The following is a 21,086-nucleotide window of genomic DNA, read 5'->3' on the forward strand; positions in this document are numbered from 1 at the left end:
ATTATTACGCTAATACATGCAGGGAGAAGCATAAAAAGTCAAAGCAAAACCCGACGACGCGCCCTAAGGGCACATGAAGAAGATTAGTAGGCGAAAGGGAGGGAAAATTAATAGTAAAATATATGAAAATACCCAAAAACAATTGGAAACAATGGTGTCAATTAATCCATGGCGATCGAGTTGTCTCGTAATCGTTGCAAAATTTTTAGAGTAGTATTTACGTTAGCTTTTGAACACAAATAATTTAAAAAAACAAATGTAAATAAAAAGGAATTTAATTAATTAGTATTTCATTAAGTAATTAAATTCCTACGTACAATTTAACAAATAAAAATGAAATTAGATGATCTAGACTTTCTCTCTTTGTGTGTGTGTAATAGCTCATCAGCTTCCCCTAGCCGACGCCGTCGAGACCGCCCCGTAAACTTTCTCTCCTTCACGCTATCCCGTTGACATCTTACTCTTTATTCCTCGCTTCTCTTATCTGTCTTTAATAAACTCGTCTTCTTTCATTTCCTAAATTTTTTTTTTTTTTTCTAGCTTATATTACTAACTTAACATATGTATGTAATTCCACTTATATAAAACCTTATGTAACTGCATTTTAAAGCACCAAAAAATCATTGGATAGCACTCCCCAAAAAAAAAGAAAAAAAAAAAAAAAGGTTTGTTGCAATAATATTATGCATGTTTATGCGTAGGAGTACGGTTTTTGAGTTGGTTGGTTGATTGTTATAGTATTGCTTCAGGTGAGAATAAGAGGCTAAGATTAATATGGGATCTTCGAGCAATGGCGGTGTTCCGCCGGGGTTTCGGTTTCACCCTACGGATGAAGAGTTGCTACACTATTACCTTAAGAAGAAAATCAGCTTTCAAAAGTTTGATATGGAGGTTATTCGTGAAGTTGATTTGAACAAGATGGAGCCTTGGGAACTTCAAGGTAAATTTATTAAATATAATCGCTCCTTCATCTCTACAAGTTCTTTTTCTATTTTGACTAACTTTTTTCGTGATATAATCATTACTGTCCAAATATAAAAGAAGAAGTTTTAGAAACAAAAAATTATTTTCTTCTCTTAAATGAATTATTACGTACCTAATTTTACCTAAATTTTATGTATATTTTTTTACAAATATCGTAAATCTCTCTTTTTCTAGGGTTGTAAGAGAGTTGTAGGGATTTGTATAATTAGTTGTACAACTATTGCATAAATCTTTTGTCATACCATTACTAACCAACTTAAATGTTAATTTTCAGAATGAAAGATAAAATATGTGGAGTGAATTCATAATTCCTTCATTATAGTCATGCACCTAGATTCAGGAAGTCAGATCACTTAATGTTTATAAATATAATTATGATAATAAGCGTAAAGCAGGGAATTTAATGAATTAAAAGAAATTCTTGGGTTTTTTTTTTTTTTTTTTTTTTTTTTTTTTTTTTTTTTTTTTTTTTAAGGGGCACTTTATATAAATGGACTAATGTACAATAGTATTTCGATTTGTACATTTGGCAAATTGTAAATTGTTTTAACCAATTCTGGGTAACTTATTTATTTATTTATTTATTTTATTTTTTTTTAAAGAATTTTTAACCTTTGTTTATTTTTATTTTTTGTGGAAAAAGAACTTTTGATTTAATTTTTATTATAATTTACAGAGTTTTTTTTTTTTAGAAATAAATTTTAAGAAAGGTATTACGATATTATGTTTATGATTGAATTTATGAGCTCAATTTGATGAAAAAAGAGTAAATTTATTAGCAATAATATAGGTAACCTTTATTTTATATTGAAGTAAGTTTTAATTTATTTAGGGGATGTACAATTGTACACCCTATTATTTAAAAGTTTTTGATTGCTAAAATAGAATTTAGATCAAGAGGAGAGTACAAGTATAATACCCTTTTAATTTACCATAGTGAGTATAATCCTTTATAAAATTATTCCCTCTCATTTATATTAATAAATAAAATACCTATATTTGAAGGTCAAATTTTGATCAAAATTCTCTCAAAAATTATTCTCAAAGAAATAAGAAAAATAACAAAATTTATAGCAAGAACAATATAAAATTTACACTTGATAGATGTTAATTACAATCAATGTAAAGTTCAATCTTAGAACATATGGGTTCTTTAAGTTTGGTGTCCACCTAAGATATCTATAATGAACTTACTCTTAATTAGCTTGTACTATGTTTTTATAAATTTTAATTTTTATCAAAGTTAAGATATGAACATATATATATATTTGAAACACATAGGGTAATACTTATTTGATCAAACATAAATTGTATTGGGCGATGAAATATTGTGTGCATACAAGCTCTTTTAGTACATTTTTAAAGTTGGAATTAATTAGTACTCATTCTTATTTTTAATGATAATGTAGATTAACATTCTTATTTTTAGCTTTTTATATGCATGCAATCATAAGAATTGTATACATGTATATTATAATATTTCCGATAGTAGTTTTGAGGTATATATCATTTGTATTAGGTTGTTGGATATTTGAAGACTAAATATTGAATTGAATTGAATTGGACCAATTCAAAAATTATTTCATTCAATTTTCTTTTTTAGTAAAAAACAAAGTATTTCATTTTTGAAATTCTTTTTAGTATATAATAATTTTTTAAAATAGATTTTGTATGCAAGCATAATACTATGATCTACTTTCACACTTTAACCCATGTGATAAATGTATTTAGTCCAACATGTATGGGATGGCCTGGTATTTTGGTTAATTGACTAAACATTAAATTCCTTTCTTAATCTTTGTGCATGATCCTTAAATAACACTCAATTTAATTTACTCTTTCTAAATCTAAGGGAGTATGTTCATATTACAAATATCTATTCTCTTTAATTTACAAATACTAGTACTCCGTACTATTTTTTGTTCAGTTCATCAACAAGGTTAAAAACACATGCATATTCAATTTTACCTTCGTTGGTCATAGATGTCATTTTTACCATCATACAATTTTAGGTTAAATTCTTGCAAAAAAAAGTATAACTCGTACTAATACTAACATAAATAATAAGTAAATTAAATAAAAGGCAAAAATATTAGAAGCAAATTTACAAATCCAAAAAAAGTATATATAATTTCTCATGATGATGGTGTTCAAGAAATTTTATTAGAAACAAAATTGACAAAGATATCAAATAAAAATAAAATATTTCAGTTCAGTTTAGTTTAGTAAAAATAATATAAGTTCAGCAAAAATAATTTCAGTTCAGTAAAAACAATTTCAATTTAGCAAAAAAAAAAAAAAAAAAAAAAAGTTGAAGTGAACGGGATCTTATATGCTATTTTTTTTTTAAAAGATGCTTAATATATAATTGAAAGTATGTACCAGATAAAATCTTAAAATTTTAAAAACCATTTGAAGCATTTATAGATCTTAACTAAATATATTCAATTTTGATTTCTTGTCCTATCATATTATCTAACTGATTAATTTTGCGATTTTATTATTATTGGATTGTTTAATAGTCTCATTGATATACGATTGCTTGATAGATCAAAGTCATAATTATGTACATGTATATCGTGTATGAATGTATGATTGATGTATGAAATAGAATGAATGAATATGTGAGGCAACATTTGTGACAAAATATCAGATTAGCAGCCTTAATTCACAAGTAAAAAGGTTGCTATATTGTCACAGATTTATTCTCCTAAGCCATTATTAGGGTTTATTTTTTTGCGGTGTTTAGAAATAATAAATTAGTGCCCTTTTTTTAGTAAATAACACACCTACGTATATTTCACCGCCTACAACTATAACACGTCTACGTTTCTACATATACTTGTAGGTGGTGAAATTTACTTATGCATAAAGGTCAGTTTTATCTCATTTTATCACTATATATATAGTTAGTTAGTTAGAATTATATTGTATGAGTAGTTAGAATTAAATTGTATGAGTATGCTACTTAATTTGCTTTGGAATAATATGTAAATTTCGACCCTAGCTAGCTAACATGAGCATTATTCCAACCGGAAACAGTTTGACCTCGACTCAAATAATTGTACAAAAAACTAGGTGATTCAATTTTGACTAGACTAACTCGACCTTATAGTAAAATTTTATGATTTGAAACCAAACCAAATGACTCATCATCGAGTATGATAAGATTTTAAATTTCGCAAACTGAATCTTATTATTTATGAAAGTGCACCTCTATCTGAAATTTCTTTGGTTCACCCCCATTTTAGGGCACAAATCACTCATATTCTTGACCTAATCTATATATGTATGATTGAAGGTCCAAGTGAAAGATTAATTTTATGCTGATTTCTAACAAACAAATATAATTTGTTGTATTAATACGCATTCATCAAAAGGTTTTCATACACCTAGCATATTTTTTTAAAAAAAAAAAATTAAAAAATACACAAGAAGTTAGAACAGTCTTCTCTCACGATCAGATCAGATCTATGTATCGTATAGTAAACTAACGTGTATATTCAAATATGTTGATTACTATTGACAGAGAGGTGTAGGATAGGATCAACTCCGCAAAATGAATGGTACTTCTTCAGCCACAAGGATAGGAAATACCCAACAGGATCAAGGACTAACCGAGCAACGAATGCCGGGTTTTGGAAGGCCACAGGGAGAGACAAATGCATCAGAAACAGCTTCAAGAAGATTGGTATGCGCAAAACTCTGGTTTTCTATCGAGGAAGAGCTCCTCATGGTCAAAAAACTGATTGGATTATGCATGAGTATCGCTTAGAAGATACTGATGATCCTCAAGCTAATGGTGTAAGTATTACTCCCACTTTTTTATATATATTTTTTCCTAATTATACCCTTTTTTTTAACATTTATGTGCTTATAATTTAGATTAATAAAGTTGGTTTATGACAAAATAATCTATGATGTGCATGCATGCTAATAATAGATACTCTAAGGTGTTAATTAAGAGCATGTTCGATAAAAGTAGTTTAATTAGTTTTAGTATATTAGTATTGTTATTTCCAAAATAAATAAAGTTACTTCAACTCTATGATCGCTAAAATAATTTTGTTTTAGTATATTTGTAGTTTTGTACGTAGCTTGATCGTATATGCATTATTTGTGCATTCTCAAGCTAAGTTTCAGTTGTGAGTTTGTGTTACATTTTGAAATTATCATAAAACTCAATTCTCCGTTTTATGAAGAGAAAAATAAAAGTATTTGTGATACAACAAATAATACCTAAAAAAATGTAATTTTTTTAATTGACCTGTTTGATTAAACTTTAACCATCAACACCTTTAAATTTCATACGTAAAAATTATATATTATGCTGATGACATCGATATTATGATAGTATTTATTATTGAGATGATTCTAGCAGTAAAAAAAGAACGGAGGAAGTATATATTACTTAATTAATTTTTTTTTTTTTTAATACATGTTCAGGAAGATGGATGGGTTATATGTAGAGTATTCAAGAAGAAAAACTTGTTCAAGATTGGAGGTGAACAAGGAGGAGGAACTACAACAAGCGCTACCTCCGATCAGCTACTATGCAACCCCACGGGATCAAGTAGCGCGAACCAATCACGCCACTTCATCCCTAGGGATCACACCAACAATAATCCTCAATACCCTCACCACCTCCTCCTACGCAATGATCCTCAAGCAACCTCAACCTTTGACTTATACATGAATAAACCCGACTTAGGGCTTCATAGCTACTCCCACCCACACCAAATTGCACCCCTACCTCCTCCTGACTACGCGACTCATCCTCACCATCTCTACCAAGCAAGCGAGGGTGGTGGTCCTACCTCCCTCGAGGTAGGACCATGTGAACCTTCAGACCCTCATCATCCAGGGATCAACGAGTGGGCTATGCTTGATCGCGTCGTAGGCCACCAACAAGATGAACACCATGGTGAGCAGCAGGCTAATGCTAGTGCTAATGACTTGACTTCTACTGTGCTTGAAATGAATCAACAACATCAGCAACAACAACTTTCTTTACGTGGGGAAATGGATTTCTGGGGCTATACCAAGTGATTTTTGCATTATTTTTTTTTTCTTTTTTGGGATTTTATTCAATTAGATTGACATGTAATGTATAAAAATTTAATTTCCATGCATGAATGCATGCACAAATTAAGTTTAATTTAATTTGTTTGCATGTAATACTTCACACTATTACAAGTACTATAATTGTTTGTTGCATGTACACAATTGAATTGGTTCATGTTGCATCATTATTGATTAGGATAATGTGTGTATAAGATTGAATTCAAATTGTGATTGTTTTATATTTACTCATTAATATTTATTCACTTAACTGCCTGCTCTTTCCTTTCATTTTTCTTCTTTTAATCCCTTTAATTTCGTTTGCAATTGTTCTTGTATGTTTGTGTCGTCTCCCACATTATGTTTGTCGCGAATAATGACAATGGCAATCCAATGGAGAGTGATATTAGTCATAATACTAGAAACATTTGTTCAATAGTAACCTTTATGATGTGTATGTAGATCAAGAGGGAAAGCAAGTCGGTCAGGTAGATTTTGGGTCGGGTTTGGTTTATTCTCTAGATGTCAAGTTGTTATGCTACAATACAAGCTCATTATGCAACAATGTTTTCTAAAGCAGAGCAGTCACCCTGCCTCGCTCAAGGACAAGACATCATACATAGGGTGCGCGACATCCTCAGCTGCTGATGCGGCTTCATTTTCTTCCCATATTATACGGTGCAGATAGTTTCAATTGCACAAAAGACAGTAAAGCTTCTTGTTTTACTAACCTTGCCCATACTAGTGGCCATAATTTCTGTCAAGTAACCAACAATAAGAATTTGAAGACTCGATCAAGCTCTGGTCATCAGCCTATACAGTCTAATAAACGCCTGAAAGAACTTTTGGTGTCAGTTGTTCACTCAGCTTATGCAGATCATTCACACAGCCGTCTCTTCATGAGGACCTTAGACATTGGCCTCATACAGATACCTTGTTTCCCCTGTTTCAGCATTGTGTGCGTGTTTCCTCGCAGCCATTACTTATTTCAGCATCCAACATAACATATATTGTTGGTCCCAAGTCTACTACATACTACTAGAAAGGCGGTTGCAGTAGGTAGGTGACAAGAAGTTAATCCTGTCACATTTTCATGCCTAAACCAAAAGAAGGATTAAATAAAAATCACACCACACTATAACAAAAACCTTTCTAGAAGACTGGAAGCGAGAAGATAATTTAGAAGAGTTGCATATACATGCCTTACCTTTGACTGTAGTACATCGATCAGATCATCAGATTAGACTAAGTTCGATGACATGATACAGTACATAAAACTCTTTCAGAATACAATCATAAGAGGATTTCACATTGCACCAAAAAAGTTGGTGCTAATGCTCATCATCTTATATTATTAACTGTTACTTGTTTGCGGACGAGTAAAAGTGAAATATCCAACCCAGATATATAGAAACTACTTCAGTGGCAGCACCAGAAAGGTCTTAGAGTTCACCGCAGTCATATTTTTGGGGTTTTTGCAGGTCTCGGAAAAAAACAAACAGGAGTATGATGCACAGGAATTTCAACAGAAAAGAGGGTTTCTCGACTGCCAATAAACCTGTGAGGTAAGTTTGGATGGATAAGAGTACTACTCGCTGCCTCCTCTCCTTCAAATAGTCATCCAGAGCTTCCATAGCCTTCTGTGCTGACAAATGCATAATGCTCTCGTTCACATCAGCAATGCGTATCTTCTTTGATAAACATCTAGCAAGAACAACTGCATCTTCCAAAGCTGCAGACCCACCCTGCCCAAGGAAAGGGCCCATAACATGCCAAGCATCTCCAGCTACTGTTACAGTTTCTTTGCGAAAGTTTCCTGAAAGTAAATCCCATGGGGCTCGATATCTCAGTCATGTGGCTGAAAAAGTGCTTAAGTCAGTGTTCTCTATCATCTCCACGATATCCTTAGGTAAACCCGCTGTCATGCTCAATGTCAATTGTTTGATGGAAGCAGGATCCTTTGGCATATCAGCATCTGCTCAAAAACAGATTAGTTGTTTAATCCCAATCTGATAAATAAGAACATAATCTATTATTCCTGAGAAAGATTTGGTTATAGGGGTAAGAAACATTAATTAAAATCAGTGAGATGAGGGTGTAGACTACATTAATGTGAACGAAGGACAATGATGTAGACTGATCTGATCCATGATTTAAGTAACACCCGACCATAACTTTACCAACAAAACTACCAGGTGTTAGTGTGTTACACTTCACTTAGAATTGTTCCATCCATGTTAAAGTGTTGAACATACCAAAGCATAAGCTAGACCACTAAATTGACCAAAATTCTTTATTTCACTCTATGAACATAATGCCCTCCATATTCAAATTTGAGAACTCCATATCCAGTAGGTACTTGTAACTAAAAAGTTTCCTTAAAAAAATATTACGTTCCTCTTTGTGAACCGAAAAATTCCAAACAGGGACCATGGTGAATTACAGCATGTTAGGTCAGGTAAACAAAACTTCATGATAACCCAATCATTGACATATTGACATCTCTTGTATGATAGGTTTAGAACTATGACATTATATCATGAAGGTCCTACATCAAATATATTATACATTTAAACTGTCATGGTTGATAGGAAGGAATAGATTTACTGATGAAATAGGTGAAATTATACCTTCTTGTACCCAGCGCAGAGAAACATACCAGTATACTGTCTTATCATCAATTGGAACTCTTCCAACTAAATGCTTTTTTGTTCTTACCCTCAAGAACTCAGGAGCATATCCATGACCATTTGGATATCGAGCCAGGCCTCTGACTGAACATGTGGAGTAACGACGAGAAGGCTTTAAGCCAATGTAATTAGCAATGACTGAGTTTGCTCCATCACAGCCAATTAACACCTGCAAGTTGAATTTGTAGGTGTATGATTATTCAAGTGTAAATCTATTTTAGAAATATAATTAATGTTCATTCCACAATACCAATGCTAGTGTGTATAGTAGATAGTTCTACAAATTGATGAAACCCATATAAGTCAGGCTAATTTAATCAATTTGATTAATCCAGAAGATTTTAAAGTGAAGTATATAACAGCAGCTGTAATACCTTAGCCCTGATTAAGCTCCCGTCAAGGAGTTGAAGAACTGCATCCGAACATGATCTTTCAACATTTATAGATACTACTTGGCAGCCAAAACGTATAGTCTCTTGTGGTAGCGCATTTGCTAAGGCTTCAATGAGATCACTTCTTCTTATACAACGAGCCTCCCCTTCACTGTAATTAAAATGCCCAAATTTAGACTGTCATTGTTTTCCAAGGTACTCTAAGAATTATAAACTTTCCATTTTGTAACAATTCAACCCTTTAACTAGAACCTCTATATTCCTTAAAGCTCCATAACTAAAATTATTAAGTCCCCATCATGTGTCACACTAAGATAACATGAGTAAAGCACATATGCATCTTCGAAACATTTCTGTTAGTGTAGTTTGGCAATCCTGACCCAAACCCGATGACTCGACCCATGACTCAAAATTGACCCAAAAACATTGGCCCGAAATGACCCGACCCGACCCATACTCGACCCGAAAATGGAGTTGACCCGATCCTGACCCGACCCAAAGTGTTTGATCTGAACAGACCCGATACCCGAAATTAACTCGAATAGACCCGATACCCGAAATGTCTTGTACTAAAAATAACTCAAATTGTTCATCTTTTACCGTAGCTAAGCTTATAAACTGAATTGATAGGTTTTTATTATAACAATAACAAAATATATATTATATACTCCGTATAAATTGATTTGAGCTTGATTCACAAATGAAACAACCCGATCATGACTTGACCATATTTAACTTGACTCGAATATGACCCGAACATACTTGACACGACCCGAAATTGGCTCAACCCGAACTCGACCCGATACCAGACCCGAAGTTGTTGACCTGAAACCCGAAATGACCCGACCCGAATGTTAGCTGACCCAAAATGACCCGACCCAAAAGTGACCCGACCTGAATGACCCATTTACCAGGTCTAGTGTAGTTATCAAAAAGAGATTCTTGGAGTGCTGCTGCCATTTAGACAAAATCAAAATAACTGTAATGATTACCACAAAAGAAACCTTCGTTCCACACCAGTCTCAGCCTGAAGATCAACTGCACTGTAGGATACTGAAGGATGTTAGCTAGACAGAAACAAAAACACTGAAAGTAAAGAAATTCGAGTAATTCAGATGTCATGCAGCTAATTTGAATTTCGGGTTGTACTTATGAAGTGCAATAGCAGTTGATCGAAGACTGGAGTCAACACCAAGCTGGTGGAGGGCACGCCAGCCATTAGGCAAAACACCAATAGCAGCTCCCGTCGCTCGCAGTGTATCTGACCTCTCTAACACCACACTCTTAATACCTTTCCTGCATAAACAGCAGACATGTTTCAGCAGCAACTTTGCTTCTTAATACCATTTAATCTTTCAACCATCCTTAACTCACTTCTGAAAAACATCATATTTCTTACTTCTTTAAGGTATGTTAGTTTTTATCACCAGTGTACTACAAATATAAAAGATGTCATCCGTACTGAATACAAACCAAATTAGATCAACTTGGTAACATCCCCAACAGCATGCAATCATGGAACTGGTAATAAAATTATGCGAAAATTAATGAAAAAAATTGTATGTCAAAACCAATGGTAATATGAGGTCATCTCAATACCCTCATTTTTCTTCATAATTCTTCATTACCATCCATTATCTTTTGCAAGATGGTATTGACTATTGAGTGGTAATAAAAATTCATGAAGTTCACATGTATGGGGATAGAGTTCTATTACCTAACATGTCAATTCTTGGCACGACCCAATTCCAAATATGATTTACTAAGAGAGAAAAATCCGATCCAACCCAACCCAACCCAAACAAAACTACTTGAAAACGACCTGATTTGACTCATTTATCAAATGTTGTAATGACCCAAATGATCCAAACCAGTGAACCACTTGAATCAAACGACCTGAAATTTGACCCAAACCCGATCCACTGACCCAAATTGATAAACACACAAATTCATTACTTTCTTTTTTAAAAATGGAAAGGTAAACAAGAAGTTAGGATATACTATCTATTACACAAATTATCTGAAAAATTAAGACTATACCCCAACTTATCAGAAATAATAAAAATCCTAATAAAAATAGAAAAGAAAATTTACTATCTATTACACAAATTCATTATTATTCACAAAAGAAAACAGAAGTAAAAAGGAACCTGTGGAGAGCAAGAGCAGTAGCTAATCCACCAATTCCACCACCAACAATCACTATATCTATCTCTTCCACTGCCATCGACCCTACTCTTTTTTTTTTTTTTTTTTTTTTGGGATAAATGGGACTAAAGATAAGAGTAAAGAGGTAGAGTTGTTGGATTTCCAAACCAAAAAAAAAAAAAAAATTGTAGAGTTGTTCACAAAATGCAAACCATAACCTTAGTACGGAGATACCAAGGGGATATCAATAAGACTAAAATAATTGTGATGTTGACTGACTAATTATTCTATCATAATTTAATTTAATCCTCGTGTAAGATTTGAACCTTTCCCTCGAGGATATTCCCGAAATAATGGATTATAAAAAAAACTAATTTCCTCTTTCTTTTATTTATTTTTTTTATTTATTTTCTTTTTGGGATTAAATGGGACAAAAGCTAAGAATAAAAAGGCATAGTTCTTACCAAAAGTCCAAAATGGCAACCGTGTACAGAGAAATAAGGGATATCATTATCAATGAGACACTTCAATAATTGTGAATTTGTGATGTTGATTGGCCAACTATTGGGTAAGTTTTTAACCTTTAATCTATGTGAAGACTACCTTTTTCTCTCTTCGTGCAAGATTTGAACTTAACCTCAAGAATGAATCCCAAATTATAAAATTACTGTGGTACAATAACAGTACATGTAAAAATACTGTACAATACTTCGTACTAGGTAGTACCCGAGTCATGTTGTGTTTTTACATTATATTACTCGGTATAAACTACCCCATTCATATTATGTGCAACAAAGATATTGTCACGGACTCCTAGGCAAAATTGATGACATGAAAAACTTAAGAGTTAAGACTCAGAAAAGTGGACAAAATTGAGACATAGAAAAGTAGGAATCCTTGAATTCGCGATTTCAACTCACGTTTTTTGACTAAGACAATTTTGCTATACAAGAAAAGTCTACACATACTCCTCCCAACTGCATGCAAAATCAACTAGAACTGCACTGTGTGCACCAGCCTCAACGCTTCGCAACTCGGGGCTGGCTTAGGTTCAACAAGCCCTAAAAGCTTAAGAGATTGAATCCTGAACAGTGAACACAAAGGGAAGGCCAAACTTTCTGTATAAGAGTGCAATTAGCCATAAAATTGTCCAGCAATTTCTGGTTAATCACGATATTGCAGAAGGGATAAGTCATTTGCTCGGCAAAGGGTTTATTAACTTGCAGGATAAGTTTAGAAATATATACTGTAGTAACCAGATAAAGTACATCTAAAGCTGTTACTAACATCAGATTTCAGATCAAAAGAAAGATACTTCCCACCACATACAAAAAGTAGCTCCTTAACCTTCAGTACTCAAAAACGGATGCAATTTTTGGATTTAATTAAGGTCAGGTAGGCTAATAATTTTCGAGCTTTAGTATTAGTAGTGGCTCAAAACCATGCTCCTCAAAATAACACCAACACAGAAGTCAATATATGTAATGTCGACTCAAGGCCTTTGGAGAAACATGCTTCAGTCCTAGAATTCTTGACAAGGTTTACCATCTGTATTTCATTTCAGGCCTGGTAGTCTTGACAAAATCCACCATCTTCCCATCAATCCTGGCATTGCGAAAGAATTCTGCTAATTCTGTATCATCTTCATCCCCTTCCTCATACTCAAGCGATACATTGGTAAGCGAATGCTGCCAACAATTAATAGCCAGAGACTTCCAGCAACCACATTTTTTCTTGCCTTTTAATGGCTTCTCATATGTAAACTGAAAAGCAAAAGAAAAGTTAATAGCCGCCAACAATAGCTTCTAACAATCCTTTCTATTCTGAGAGGGAGAGGTTTCTTTAATTTGGTTCAGCAATGATTACAATTCTCAAATTGAATGTGTTTCCAAAAGAGATACTAAGAATGAACAACATATATGTTGCACATAAACAACTACTAATATACAAAGCCTGTGCGTACTTATTCCAGCAGGGCAGAAGTAAATTTCATGCCTCTGGACATGGGTTTGGCCTAATACAACCTGAGGCTCAGTACAGCTACAGCTCATATCAAACTGAGCACAAGCCGAGCTTCAATGAACCAATCTAGATGAGACACGGATCTAACACACACATGTTAAGCCCACACACAATGTCATAAACAATCTAACAATCTGTAGATCTATACCATCATAAAGCAGTACAAATAACAATATAGCATTGAAAGTTCAGACAAGATGCTTAACTTCCCTCTTGCAAAGATCAACTCCACAATTACTTCAAAAAAAATCAAGTGTCCCCGCAATCATCTAATCACTCTATAACTTTGACATATTCTCAAATATATATTGAACTACCAAAATATGACGATTTAAATACAATTTTTTTTTATTGAAGGCCTCTTTGTTTTCCCTTAATAAATAAAATAAACGGATTTTTCACCATATACCACTGAGTTTTAGCTTATTCATCATATACCATCAAAAACTTTCTAATACACCATATACCATTCAGTTTAACAAAAATGTCACAACATCCCCTTTCCGTTAACTCAGGTAGTCATTAACATTAATTGTGCCACATGGCAGCTTGTAATTGGTTCTTATAGTTATTATTTATTTAATTGATTAACTTTGGAAAAATTATTAAAAAAAATTATAAAAAAAAAACACAAAAAACACCACCAAACTCAGCTACTGCCGCCCCAGCCCATGACCCCCACCCTCGGCTGGCCGCCAGGTCCACATCCTGGCCGGTCGGTATCCCCTCGCCCCGCCGGCGAAAATCTTGAACCCGACCACCTCTCTATCTCAAATTCCCAAACCCAGACCACCTTAGGTGAATTCCCCTCTCCCTCTCGATTTCCCCAGCCCCCAGCCCACCACCTTATCCCAAATCCCCAGCCACCACCTTAGCAGAATTCTCTAGCCACCACCTTTGCTGACAGCCCAAACCCTCTCCCACATAACGTCGCTGCCCAACTTGCCCTAAAACCACGACACCGAAAACACCAAAATTGAAACCCTAGATTTTGGTTTTAGGATTCGGCGTACGTGGTGGTTTAGTGAGGTGGAGATGGCATCGGGAAAAGCAAATTCAGTTAGCCGAAGCGGGGGAGGGGGGTTTGGGTGCCGGCCAGTTCGTGGTTAGGGGAGTGTTTTTCGAGAGAGACAGGGGGTTTTGGTCGAGGGAGGCAGTGAGACACGGTGGTTCGAGGGAAGGGGAGCAGCATCGGCGAGGGAATCTGGTCAGATTTTTGGCCGCTGCGGGGGGTTTTGGTTAGATTCGGGCCAGCGAGGTTCTAGTCGGATTCCGCCAACGGGAGGTGGCAGGCTAAGAGGACGTGGGTGGCTGGGTTTTGGTTTTTTTTTTTTTTTTTGATGATTAATTAAATAATTATTCTAAAATTAGATAATTTAATAGGGAAACCAATTATATGTTGCCACGTGGCATTATTAGCCTTACTGAGTAATGGTATCAACGTCCGTTAGTCATTAATGACATGATGTGACATTTTTGTTAAACCGAATGGTATATGGTGTATTAGAAAGTTTTTTATGGTATATGGTGAATTAAGCTTAAACTCAGTGGTATCCGGTGAAAAATCCGTAAATTAAAATAAAATAAAGTAAACCAAATTTTTTTTATTCAGTCTTGATTGTAGCCCAGTTCTTCCAAATCCATTACGTTGAGAAAAGCACAACCACACAGCTATCAAAACGAGACAAAAACCAATTATTTTAGACCATAACAGATTAGCACCTAACTAAATACTTAAGCATGCCCCAAATCCACATCCCTTTAGCTGAACGAAAAAAAGAATTTATGATAGTATTTTCAATCCTCCACTACCAACAACAACAAAGCCTTAGTCTCAAAATAATTTAGGGCCAGCTGACATGAATTGTCATAAGGAATCGTCCGACAAAGAATAAAGGACATAACAAGATAACCCCTTGAAAAAGTTAGAAAAAAGGTGTGTAAAGTGAGGAAAAGACATCATCCTAGTAAAATATAAGATAGTTTTTGAAGAGTACCAAGAATAAAATATAAAAAAGTTTTAAAGGAGTGGTCAAAATGTGTGAATAAAAACATAATGGTTTAAGAAAACTATGGCAAAGGAAATCAATAAAGTTTATAAAACACGAATTGGAAAATATTCCAAAAGTATTTCCTATCCTCCAAGGATATAAAGTTGGAATATATTCCAAAAGTGAAGTTAACCTACACCAATAAGAATCAATTTAGACTAGATTACTTGTGGCACATCAGAGTAACAATAGCACATAGCCAATATCATTCCACACTCAAGAGTAATACATTCATCGATATCTCTCGCAAGTCGCAATGTAGCCTTTAACTTCGAAGATAATTTATAGCAGATATCGATGACACATTAACTTATTGTGAACAGCTTCTGAAGTGGCATGAGAGTTTCAATTAAAATTAATCTTGATTACCCAGGGACTAGCCTATTTGAATAGATTATCAGATGATTCAATTGCATTTATAAGTATGACAAGATGCAGTAAATTAAGTTTTGCACATGCCAGGAATCATTGCTTGACAAAAACCTTCTTGCAGCTCCTAGATTTATCCGTTTCTGCTAGCACTTCCTTCCCTAACCCACAATGTACATTTGAAGAGGGTGCAATTCGCAAGAGGATAGATACTTAACATGTCAGGCTGTCAGCAGCTCAGCACTGACACATCATTAACAGTTATGTACAAGAATAATTTTTAAGCTTAAATATAAGCACAGAGGACTGTCTACCATTAAAAGGGGGGAAAAAAAATTTGAGGTCCAAGATATAACTTACCCATCACATAATATTTGAAATTAAGAGGTTTGATATAAACTACTATATATCTATGATTAATTATTTGTTTATCATGTGGAGAGGTAACACTAAAAATAAATTGGCCTATTTCCCTTCAAAAACATGTCCTTTACAGGTAATCATTAAAATCAAGACTAGCCCTTCAGATTGAAATTTGTTCTATAGACAATAGTAACTTTTGAAAAGAGTACTGAATCCAAAGTCTCCATGACCAGTAAATCGAGTTCAACCCAAACCATACTATAAGAATGCTCCGACTAATTAAGTTGTGTAATAAATTCACAAACACTAATCATGCCATAAGATTAATGCAGAATTCAAGGCCAGGGTACTCTGCTGGTCTACTTAACAATAAGAATTAAGTGAGCTACAAGCAACTTAGAGCTACAGCGAGACACATGCGTCCATCGCCCCCCCCCCCCCCCCTCCTCTCTTTTCTATCTTCCCGATCTTTGATCATGTTGCCCTTTGCCCGAGAGCTCAATGACCATATGGATTGCAACAATATGTGCAGAGACTCGAAATTGTATGTCAAATTCAAAATTCAGACGACACAAAAATAAAAGGCAGTTTTAAGCCTTAATAAGAATATCTGCCTTTTGAGAATAAAATTAAATTCGAGCTTCAACTTTCAAGTTTCAAATGAGAGTCAAATTAGAGTGCACACAAGCACAAGTGGAGCAAATTAATACTGCAGTAGTGATTTAAGTGTATGGAGGAGTTAGACAGTTAGTAGAGTGATCAATGATCTCAATAAAGTGACATAGGTGTCTATTGGATATTTGGAATTTCATAGTATTGCTTATCCTAAATAATCACTCTGCTCTGTTCATTTTTGGTCAATTTGAGAAATTACTCCTACAAGTGATCCCCTAAACCCATAATTTGTTTACATACAGCAACAACAATGTCAGAGAATGGGTCAGCTGTATGAAAACTGTGTAAATTAATATATTGGTGCCAATATGTGGGTTAATAAGAATGAAAGATAGAAAGCCAGACCACTAGTAGACAGAAACAAGTGGACAAAAAGAAACAAAGAAAAGGGAAAATTACAGATTACAGGACAAAAATAAAAGATACCACATATATTCATTGTTGATGTATGTTGAGTAAAGTATCCAAATATATACTTACCTTATATAGCTTAACAATTTCATCATCGAAATTGCATACACGTAGAGTCTCTGAGCAGGGAGCTAGCCACAGGAGACACTTGACTAAATCAACAGGAGTATAATTCAATCTATTGAAATCGTAATCTGCACCATAATCTACACCATAATCTGCATGGGTACAGATTACAATTGTCAACATACAATACAACTATACTAGAAGATACTTATTGAAGATTAATTAAAAGAGCATAACTAAAAAAAAAAACCACATAGCTAGTAGTTGGAGTAAGCAAAGATATTATCCAACATCACCACCGGCTCATATTTAATGTTACCCTATAGTTTTAGTAGATAGCCAGGCTTAGCTACAATTACCTCACAATAAAGACATAATTAAAACTCAGCCTCATGCAAGGACACGTGAAGAATGGCTATTGGAAGATTAAAACAGCATGTGACCACATATAATATATATCTTCAAATGAAATAGGACGAGTGAAGTGACAGTGGACTAAAAATTATTCCTTCCATAATACTTTAGCCTTTTTTTTTTACCTTTTGTTATCTCTACAATTACTTTTCTCTCCAAACCATGCATTATTACACTAAGCCAACAATACATACTATTTAGTACAAAGTTACAGAATACCATGAATTGCTGACACCTGAATGTCAACCATCAAATGCTTGACACCATACAGTGGAGGGCGGGATTTCAGTCTCACATTTTCTGGGATTACAGCATCCTTCATCAGCACAAACAAAAGCACATCCCCATGAAAAAAAAAATAATAAGAATCATGGATATGTAGAAGAATCATGTAGTAGGAAACAAATCAGCTAAAGCAGATGATTCATGTCCTCGGTAAAGGATTATGAGAGAACTAAATACAGGAATCCTTGGTTACCTGAATAGTTGCAAGATGGAGTGAGAAATCTTCAGTGTGACTAAACTTTGTAATTAATTTAATGAGTCCAAGATACCACTTTTCAGTCCGGAAGCCAGCTCTTAGGCCAACGACAGCATATTTCAACTTCAGAGCTGGACCCTTGGACACCAAAGATATGACGTCTTCTCCCCAGTAAGTGAACGATTTTAGATTAGGAGTATGAATTTTAACTTTTTCCAAGTCCCTACAATTGTCAAAATCCAGGTGGGCAAGGCGTTTACTTGAAATCTCAACATATTCCAAACAATGACACTTGGTTAAACACAATTTTTCAAGGACAGGAAGGTTTTCTAAATAGGAACTCAAGTCATGATCATCCAAATTAACACAATTCAGGTGCAAACTCTTCAGATTTTCACAGCCTAATATGTCTATTCCACAAAATTGCTCACTGAGAAAACCATCATACCAATAACTGAAATTCAAAAGGCTTGGTAAACTTATTTCAATCACTTCCAAACCAACTTCTTGCTGTACAACATCTACCATCTGTAGTTTGGGAGTAAGATTAGAGATTTCAAGTCTTGTCAACCCACGGCAATTTCTTAAGTAGAAACTTTCTAGATTAATGCAAATTCCAAGAACAATCTCCATTGCTTCCTCATCCACATAAACATCATAAAGATATAACTCCCGCAATGAAGGCAACTGCGTCCACATCAAAGACGACATATTCAGCTCACAATTTTGCAATTTCAACTTTGCAATTGAATTCGCACTGAGTACACACCTAGGCAAAGTATATCCAAAACTTTCTGACTCAGCTATTTCCAATTCAAGATCCTTGACATTGTATCTAATAGCACAATCAAGCCAACGATCCACTCGAGCCTTCAACTCCAACCCAAACCCGGGGACATAAAGCTTAAGCTGTACCAACCCCGTAACCAACCCAAAAGCTCGATCAATAAAGTTGTAATAGTTCTTCCTCATCCTAAAAATTGTCTCGCCCTCGGTCTTAAAGGCAATATCCCTATGATAACGAGACAGTCCTTCCACGGTCAGCGAGCTATCAAGATACATTTTACTGAAATCCAACTTACGTAGTCCAGCCCAAATCATCCGCCAACTGCTGGACAAAATGCTTGTTTGAACAGCATACTTAGTTGGCAAAAATGAGAGTATATGGTGTTTAAGGGGTTCCGGTAAATCGGTGATTCGATCATAACTCATTCCTAAATCAATCTTCTTCTCCATTTTAACCTAATAACATACTCGTACAAATTAAGAATTTTCCAATTGATATTTTCAAGTATAATCAATAAATTATAATTTTTGCCTTGACTAACATACTAGTACATGTCATATATGAATAATTGTGCAAGAATGACAAACAATTGAAGAGTGAATGAATTTAATTAACAATATGAATGGAAATTTGAAAAAAAATTAACATGATTTTAGGGAATTACCTGAGATGAATGCAAAACCCTAATAAGTTAATTTTCCAATATATTTGCTTCGGCGGGAAATTTTTACGAAATTTGAAATTATGGAACTTTGGGGTTTTTACTCTTGTAGAGTAATCAAGTGAATGTACCTCGTACCGCCATGGAAGACCCAAATCCTCGAGCTTTAAGCTTAAGCCTCTGTTTTCATGGAGTTTTTTGAGAAATGGTGGTTTGCTTTAACAGGTGTGATTATGTGAAGTAAATGGGGTGACCGGGTGATCACTGACCAGTGGTTATGGTTAATCATACTGTATTACAAGGCCTCAAGAACAGACCCGACCAATCCGATCCAAAACCTACCCAAAAAACTACTCGTAAATGCAAATTCAATTTGTATCGACAAAATAGTTTAGTTTATTAAATCAAGTTCCGCCAAAGTAAGTATATAAATATTCCAAAGTATCATCCGTCTCCCATCTAGCAGCTAAATGAGCAACGGTATTCCCCGCCCGTCTTACATGAACACAAATAAAAGACACAAAATCAACACACTATCCTCGTAAAATAAGTAGATAGGAGCAGCACCTTCATGACCTTGCCTAATAGCCTTCACCACCGACAAAATAATTTACCATGTCTTGAATTCAAAATAGACTCGACCTTATCGAATCCAACCTAAACACCCAAATTAAAACGTCATTACTTGGTTATCCGACAAGTAGTTACGACTCTTAGGAGTAAAAGTTCAATTTTAAGTTGCGTATACATCTTTTTTGCAATAAGTATTAGCTGTACTCTGCACCACACCCTATAATATGAACATTTAGTTAAAAAAATATGAACACGTATAAAAATTGAACATTCAGTGATAAAAAAAATGAACATGTTGTATTAAAAAATGAATTTAGTACATTAAAAGTGAACATGATCATCATATGTTATAAACTTGATGGACTACGACTGTAATCCCTTGTATTTTTAAATATGTTATAAATGAAATTTAATTTTATTTATAACATTGTTTTGTATTTTTCCGTAATTTAATTTCAAAATATTCAAATTATTAATTTGGGTCAAAAATTATTATGGTACAAATTATTTTATGAACCTTCATTTTATAATTTACTTCAATACAACTAAAGTTTAGTCCATTTCATTCATTTGGCCCATTAATTTTATGAGGCCCAACCTTTCTCTTTACCCTACAACATTCTCCCCTATAAATATTCCATTAATCCCCAAAATTTTTCCACACAAAAAGGTTAGTCTTATTTTCTCCTTTGTTTTTATTAATTTGTGTAATTATAATTATTGATTTATGGGTTTTGATTTTATTGTTTGAAATTAATTTAATTAGTGCCAAATTGTATTTTGATGATTAAACTTTATAATTTCATATTTTATAAATGGTCATAATTTTCAGATTTTGTAAATTTTATAACCTAGGGTTTTTAATTATTGAAAATCATGATTTTAGGGTTTTTATGAACAATTGATTTAGGGCTTTTATAGTAATGATGTTTTGAAAT

General features: G+C 34.0%; 2 protein-coding genes and 1 pseudogene across 3 annotated transcripts; 1 reads left to right on the forward strand and 2 right to left on the reverse strand.

Moving 5' to 3' along the window:
• The first annotated feature begins 651 nt into the window (after positions 1–651).
• On the forward strand, positions 652–6,143 carry LOC145587335 (protein BEARSKIN2-like). The gene is made up of 3 exons (XM_081644063.1): positions 652–940; positions 4,514–4,788; positions 5,431–6,143. Exons 1-3 carry the CDS (start codon positions 775–777, stop codon positions 6,031–6,033), a joined length of 1,044 nt encoding a protein of 347 aa, XP_081500189.1. The 5' UTR covers positions 652–774; the 3' UTR covers positions 6,034–6,143.
• Positions 6,144–7,220: 1,077 nt separating this feature from the next.
• On the reverse strand, positions 7,221–11,427 carry LOC145589342 (monooxygenase 1-like; annotated as a pseudogene). Its single transcript, XR_014101645.1, has 6 exons — positions 11,278–11,427; positions 10,277–10,423; positions 10,120–10,170; positions 9,110–9,278; positions 8,676–8,904; positions 7,221–8,020 (listed from the first exon to the last, which is right to left on the reverse strand). The product of XR_014101645.1 is annotated as a monooxygenase 1-like (transcript).
• An 873-nt stretch (positions 11,428–12,300) lies between these two features.
• LOC145589341 (putative F-box/FBD/LRR-repeat protein At5g62970) lies at positions 12,301–19,905 on the reverse strand. The gene is made up of 5 exons (XM_081645872.1): positions 19,579–19,905; positions 18,125–19,369; positions 17,866–17,962; positions 17,236–17,384; positions 12,301–13,038 (listed from the first exon to the last, which is right to left on the reverse strand). The coding sequence occupies exons 2-5, from the start codon at positions 19,361–19,363 to the stop codon at positions 12,817–12,819; spliced, it is 1,707 nt and encodes a 568-aa protein (XP_081501998.1). The 5' UTR covers positions 19,364–19,369; positions 19,579–19,905; the 3' UTR covers positions 12,301–12,816.
• Positions 19,906–21,086: the final 1,181 nt, after the last annotated feature.

Source organism: Chenopodium album, chromosome 17 (assembly GCF_948465745.1).
Source record: "Chenopodium album chromosome 17, dcCheAlbu1.1, whole genome shotgun sequence".
Taxonomy (NCBI): Eukaryota; Viridiplantae; Streptophyta; class Magnoliopsida; order Caryophyllales; family Amaranthaceae; genus Chenopodium; species Chenopodium album.